Source organism: Argopecten irradians, chromosome 2 (genome assembly GCF_041381155.1).
Source record: "Argopecten irradians isolate NY chromosome 2, Ai_NY, whole genome shotgun sequence".
Classification (NCBI taxonomy): Eukaryota; Metazoa; Mollusca; class Bivalvia; order Pectinida; family Pectinidae; genus Argopecten; species Argopecten irradians.
The window spans coordinates 32,302,013-32,309,756 of NC_091135.1; the positions used below are offsets into that span (position 1 = coordinate 32,302,013).

Consider the following 7,744-nt stretch of genomic DNA (forward strand, 5'->3'; position numbering starts at 1 on the left):
AGTCATTCGAAAAATCACTTCTTGCTACCTATTATCTACGAAATATATATTGTAGGTTCTGTTATTTTAGTAAGCAAATTCCGAGTGACTTTATGGTGATTGTATATGTTTGACAGATATGTAACTTAAATGAATGAAAAGCAAGCATTTATGTTTAGGAGGTGTTCTATTTTGGGTACTCGAACCTGCGAAGCTCAAATAATGAAATTAAACTGAAGGCATATATTTAATATTTTGTTTTATTAGCATGTCAAGCATACATATTTACATAAAAAAACAGAGAGGACTTAAAATAAAAAGGACGCCCAGTCGGAAATGGCTTATTAAACAAACAAATACCTACTGCACATGCTGTCGATCAGAAGAAGCTGTTTTAAATTCTAAATTTCTATACATAAAATACATCTGTGTAGCTAAAATTGACCGCAACTCTGGCGAGAAAAATGTTTGTGTAACTAAAATTTACTGCATTTCTGCACTTTTTATAATTTATATATTTACGGAACAAATAGTATTTAAAGCAATATTCGTTTTGGAGCGAGCATAACGAAATGAACTAGACTAGTGTTAATTGAGAGAGCTGAGTAATTCATTCCAGAATAGATTCCGTCCCGTCGGATCATTTGTCCAGTCGATGGTAGATTTGTTTTGTAGTAGGACACTTAGCGGCTCGGACATCTGGTTTACAGATACCCCTTCCAGCATTATAAGGATCAATGTTGCTGACCCTTCCTCCAGAAACCTACTCTGTGCCATCAACAGTTCAAACTTACACCACTCACTAGCGATAAATGAATTCGATAACACCAAAATCAATTTCCTACTCTTTCTCATGTTTTCAACGATGTTGTCTACCATCAAGGTTCCGGGTACAAAGTCTCTATCGTGTAAACAAAGTCTCATTTTTTGTTGTTTTTCCAAGAACGGCATCAGATTTGTCAGAATCCATGTCCTATCGTCACCGTTGTAGGCCACAAACGCGTCAAAGTAATATTTGTCTTCCTCTGTTTTTTTATATCCCCGCCGTACACAACATAGATATATGTAGTACTTTATGTGCCATCGGTATCTATAGAGTAGAACGCATATAAAACAAATTACAAACAGGCACAGAGAGAGAATTATAGCCATAAGTACAAGCGGGTCTAAACAGTCTGCTGCACTGGGGTTGTACTCCTGAACTTGTCGGGTTTTCATGGCCTGTGGTGATTCACAATAATACGTCTCCGGATAGTTCCTTAGCTTTGCCATGTTTTCAGGGATCCATTTCTTTCTAAACCAGAACAAAGTACAAGAACAGACGAATGGGTTCTTGGAGAGGTCAAGCATCAAAATGTTTTTCAAGATGTGCACTGGAAAGGAGTCGGCATCAATGTCAGTAATATGATTCAAACCGAAATCTATATACCGCAGTGAATCTGACGAAGGAAAAATGTTGTTTTCCCATTTGCTAAAAAGGTTTCCAACCAAGGTTAGGGAAGAAAGGTTTGGAGTGTGTTCAAGAAATCTCTCTGGCACATTGCTGATATCGGCAAATTTAAAAGTGAGATTTCTGAGATGTCGTAGCGGAGCGATGAACTTTTTGAGAAATTCTGGGTCGTTTTCGGGAAATTTGAGCTGGATAGTCGTCAGGTTTTTCAAATTGGTTGTATTCTGAAATAATTCCACCGAGTCGTTGCTGAGTTCGAAACTTTTGGCACTTCCTATATGTATGATCTCGAGTGAGGGATTACTAAATGCCAGTGGTTGAATGCTTTTGAGACGACCAATAAAGTCAAGAGAGAGTTGTCTCAGTGACGTCAGGTATGCGAACGTGAGATCAGGGATGTCCCGAATTGGTAGGTTATCTAAGAATAGTGTTCTTAATTTCGGCAAACAATGCCCATTCCTTTGAAATATCGATAAGTCGGTAAGAAAGTTCTTTGAGATATCCAAATATTCCAAGTAATAGTTTAAATTCGCCCCTGACGCACAAGAAAAGTTTAAGATGGTTAAGTCATTTTCTCTGAGAGATAAGGTTACAAGGCTTCGAGACATATTTTGAAAATAAATCCCTCGAATTTTGTTGTTATTGGCGACAAGTTCATTTAACCTTTGAAATCTATCTAAATATTCATGGATTTCGGAAAGTCCATTGTCAGATATGTCAAGGGAGGTTAGATTGATTAATGAGCTTACAACTGGAAACCTATGTAACTTTACACCTGTTATATTCAATCCAATTAAGTATGGCAAGTCCGAGAAAGCATCATCTTCAATGTGTGTTATACGGCAGTTGCTTATATCGATATGTTGTATTCTCAGATGATTTATGTTCTTAAATGTGTCCTTAGAGACATGGTAGAGAGGGTTGTTTGTAAACAGAATCGTGGTTATATCCGGGGGTAGTGGTGGAATGTAAGGTACATTAATTCCGGAACAGTTGGCGACGTGTCCACTACAGGAAGAACACTCCTCAGGACATGGAATATGTTTTTGGATATCCGAATGCGCTATGGTAGTTCCCAACGTACATACAATGATGATGCTGAACAGCATTGCATACATGCTTTTACTCATCCGATAAGAATGTCACCTAGCTCGTGACGGGCAGGACGAAAGTTTCCACACTTGTAATAGTTTGTGTCGTATGGAGTTTATACAGTATTAAATAACGCGGGAAGTTAATCTCGGTATTATGCAAATTTACACAAAGAAGTAACCTATGAGAATGAGAAGGAAGTTAATAATGGATATAACAATACACGAACATGGGAATTGATCGACTAAAGGTCACGGCAAGTGTCAGAGAATGTAAAGATCTTACCATCGAGCAGGAAATTGTCATACTTAAAAAGATCACGCACAAAACAGTTTATTAAAACAATGGTAATTTTTTTTGGCAATTTAGACATACAAACGAAATGAGTGACGAGCATTGTTGTAAGTAATATGATTTTGACCAATATAAATATAGGGAAATAATACTTGTCCAGATCTTATAACAACTTCCTCAATATTTATCCATCAGCAGAGTGCCTATCTATTCTATTACGAGTCTGACACAGTAATGCAATGCTTGTTGATTTTCTTCCTGATTATTCGTAATATTGTATCACCACAGTATAGTGATATAAACGCGTAGAATTCCATTTCTTATATATATTTCATTTAGATATATATTTTCAATTTTCCTGAAGCTCATATCAAATTACATTTGAAATGCATTTTCTTTTGCCATTATGACGGAACTGATTAATACATGTCAATTATACAATGATGTCACAACTACTGAGACAACATTCCCGTTCCGTCAATATGTCAATTCATTTCTGATTCCTCAATATTAGATTTACAATGCTGTCAAGTGGACAGGATAACACGAGTGTATGAATTTTGGTGGCTAACAAGAGGTATACTTTCCCATACTTAGAAGAAGTATGATGAAATTTCAGTTGCTTTCCAGCATTTTCATTGCGCCATCATTACAGAAACGTTGTCATGAGTCAAAGTTGACGACGTCATTGACCAAGTACGCGGAACATTCCCGTGAAATATGGAAGAAATCTCTATCATAATCAGGGCAAGACAGTATGTACACAAAGAACAATTGCCAAATGTCATTTTCTAATCACATCACGATGAAAACAGAAGGAGGTATTAGTGAATTAGTTAACAAACGTCGTCAAAAAGGTAATTTTAGCAGTATTGGAGTTTTGTCATCATGGTAAATTTAATTTTCAATTTATTACTTGATAATCAGAATAGATAATACGACAAAATGAAATTGATAAAAGTTCAAATAAGAATTATTTATTTAACATCAATTTATCTTATTCTTACTATGTTTAAAAACAAGGGTTATTACAACACTGACAAAACCATCAATGGGACAATAACCATACTCATTCTAAGGTGATGACCTTAGCAGAACAGCTGCCTCTTACGTCCAGTCACCCTAACAAAACGACATTAAAGTTTCAGTAGCCAACATATGTATTTGGGCATGGCATACAATTATCATCACGGCATCCCTAATGAAATGTCGTGTAAGCTGATGAGTTCGGTTGATATGCACCACTCGTTGTATCATTGAATACAAATGAAACACACACCCCACTGTAACTTAGCTTCTGAAGATGGGTCATCCCCATCACCTGTAGAATATAATAGGGTGAAGTTCGTTGTTTCAGATAGGAAGTAAAATTCAGCTCTTGTAGAGATAGTACATTTTTTATGTCTAAAGTGTCAGTAACACAAGGTCCTAGTACCGTCATATTGAAGGTTACCGCGTATATACTGTAGTCCATCCGTCCTATGGTGGCGTTCAGGTTGTGGCGTTCGAACACCACAGAAGACAAAGCTGCTTGTGGAGAGGAGCTATTTATACAAACACAATAACTTGGATATTCAAATGAATAATCACCTAGATAGTACGGTTCCTGTGCTTTCACAAATAGAAAAAGTAGCCATGCGAATTTCAGAACATCCGCTGTTTTGATACCGTTTGGTATAAATTCCATGTCCTTGTTGAACAGACTTAAACGCCACATTTGCTTGAAATATTTAGCTGATAACTTTCAACATTGTCGTTTGTTTTTTCGCTTAAACATTTCATTAACTTAAGAGTACATCATCAGCATACACCATAACAGTATATCATCGAAAACTTTTACGCTCGAAAATTCGGCTATCACAGCGTATAATGAAGTCCGTCAGTCGGTTTCATGGGACTAACTCTATGTTTAGTTCTGTTATCCTTTAAAACTGTATGCCTACATAGCATAAGGTAAACTATAAATCCTTATCTTTGTCTTTGCTTGTTTGGATTTCCCCAAACTACAATGGTTTTCAATTACTTTGTTTGTATTTGTTTCTCTAGAACAGATTATATTCACTACGATATCCTAATTCCTTGGTGATGAAAAATAGGTGTTGTAATTTCTATACCTAATAACATTTCTGAATTATGCACCTTGCTATAACCGATGTGGCTAGTGATGTCAACTTCCATGAGTGTATTCTATCATATTCACAGTTCCTTATCATATAAATGATGGAGTACAAACGTGTTATATAACAAGTTACGTCACCATGGAAAAAAGTCAATGAAACTTCTCTCGACCAGTTCCTCGGCTACGAACAATGTCCAGCTCTGATACAAACTTCGGACAGCATTACTCTTATGTAAATACTCACTGACGCACTTGTTTGCTATTTGGCATGTAAATAGTGCGTTGACATTGCAGTGATTGTGACGCATTGTCTAATTTAACGCTATAATACTTCCACACTTTCAATCCAGAGTGTAGAGTTAAACATATATCTGAAGATATGTATAACGTTCTTTTATCACAAATGCCAAACAAATATTATACAAATATCTATAGGGTTACTGTGCTCTAGTTCATAATGTTAAACCCGAGGTGGTGGTAATCAACAGGTGTTATATTACACAAAGCGAAAGGCCGAGTGCAATACAACATTTGTTGATTACCATCACCGAGGGGTAAACATTATGATCTAGAACACAGTAGCCCATGAGCTATTTGTTTTATTACATTATCAATTAATCACCAGTTTTTTCAGTTGATTTTAATGAATACGAAAATCACTACACAAAATCTTCAACACCGTACCATACGGGAAAGATTGACGTCTAGTCCACATACTTCACGGTGTAACTCCACTTTTCATGTCGCATTGCTTTTTTTTTTTACATTATTAAGCCTGTATAAAGCCTTTTTTATCCAATACACTGGTCGTGTTTGTCCTCTACTTGATAAAACCAATTGTCTTGGGCACAGAAAGAGCAACGTCTATGACTTACTCAATTCAAGATCTATTAAACTAGCGCAAAACTCAGCGTGAACCTTTGTGACGTAATAATAATGTAACTCACTATTACGCGCGATTCATCGCAAGTTTTCTACAAAGCTAGACAAAAACGGCGAGGAGAGGACGCACGTAACGGTAGCAATATGAATAATATGAAGTAGCCAACACTTAACACTGGAATAAATGAAAAGACAAAAATACAAAAACATAAAAAAAACTTATTTCCGATTTGTTTCCAAACAAACCGACCTAGAAATAAAAAGTATTAAAATTGTCGAAACATCCTAAACAAAATTCATTCCCCTAGACGTCGGCCCGGGTGAAGCCGCTCCCTTACGGTTTTGGTAAAACACGATCCCCTGGTGCATTCTATCCTCAACCACAGTCGTAAACTGTATCCAGGAATTTTCATTGATTATATAATTAATAAACTCAATGAACGACTCAGAAGTTCCATATTATGTAATGCATTATTAAAGAGAAACAAACGAGTTTTCAAACAGGTGTCGATCCTATTGGCATTGAACCCAAGTTAAATTTGTGAACAAAGAAACCCCAAACACCTCTGTTATTGTTACGGGATTCATTGCTTAAGAAATCGACACATGTCAGATTGATTAATACAGTCTTTGAGGATGCCTTAAGCTTTAATAAAAACCACGATTATAGTACAAATAGTATTTGTCGCACGGCCACATTTCTAGGGATTCACATGTTTCAGACCAAGTTTTCAATTTCAAAGTTATGTTTAACAGAAAATAATAGAAATAGTTGCATATAACGAAGCGTAATTATCAATAAATGATGCATATTTGGTGTTCTCGCTGAGAAATGAGGTAAACTTCATCAAAACAAATGTTTTCTCAATTAGGGTATCAATTTGGGTACAATGACGTTATAAGTGCTAAATCTTTAAAGAAGACAGTACAATATATTCTGCAAACACCCATTTATATCAAACGACTTTAAGACAACTATAGCTTCAATATATCGTGTAAATGGCCAAAACGGAAAAAATCGATAAGATATATTTTGTCAATTACGTGTCTATTAGAGACAACAGCTCAAAAACGAGTGCACTAAGTTCTGTTTTTTCTTCCATTTTCTTTTTTGATATGAACTACAATTTCCAAAAATCTATATCAGAAAAAAAAAATTTAATACAAGAAAATTTTGACTTCTCATAAGTGTTCATCACTGACGGTTTACAGGGCTTTAACGACTTTTCACAATCAAGTGCTCTAAAGCCTTTTTAAATACAGATATGTAGATATCAAACGTGTTTCAGATTGAATAAAATATATATATGGCAATTTCAATTTGTTTCTTCAAGAACGAAAAAAGTCAGTATCAGTTACTATACGAAATGTTTAACTGTAATCAATATTAAAACCAAAACCTGTTACGAAATCAACTTTGTTAGCCGAGGGTATTCGATACTCTCACTGACAAAGTATCGTACTCAATAGCCCTGGCTAGCGAAGTTGTTACGAAATATGGACTCATTTGTTTAAAGCTTTAGCGTAAAACATGTTAGGACTCATTATTTAAAAAAACGACAGCTGTACTTCGATCATTAAAAGTGTAAACGTTGCTTTCAAATGTCTTCAGAGTATAAACTACATGTATAGATAGAAAATGACTCACTCTTTGTAGTTGAAATTGATGTTGGTGACATTTCTACAATCAAAAACAAAATTTTAAAACAAACATACATATGTATTGTTATTCGATTATTATAATTTGACTATATATGCTGTTTATTTGGTGCCATTATTACATACATCCGAGCAAAATAAGGCGATAATTAACGCAAAACTAAGGATGCACACCACTGAGAAGTCAACATTTCTTTTGTGTTTCACTTTTTTCTCACATAGATTTTTGTAAATAGGAGTTCATACCATAGAAGTACATATGTCAGTAT

General features: G+C 35.3%; 1 protein-coding gene across 1 annotated transcript; it reads right to left on the reverse strand.

The window, feature by feature from the left end:
* Window positions 1-225: 225 nt before the first annotated feature.
* LOC138315181 (toll-like receptor 2 type-2) lies at window positions 226-2,639 on the reverse strand. The gene has a single exon (XM_069255993.1). It carries the CDS (start codon window positions 2,557-2,559, stop codon window positions 568-570), a length of 1,992 nt encoding a protein of 663 aa, XP_069112094.1. The 5' UTR covers window positions 2,560-2,639; the 3' UTR covers window positions 226-567.
* Window positions 2,640-7,744: the final 5,105 nt, after the last annotated feature.

Coding starts and splice junctions, on each gene's coding strand:
- LOC138315181 (XM_069255993.1), bottom strand. CDS start 2,559: ATGAGTAAAAGCATGTATGCAATGCTGTTCAGCATCATCATTGTATGT.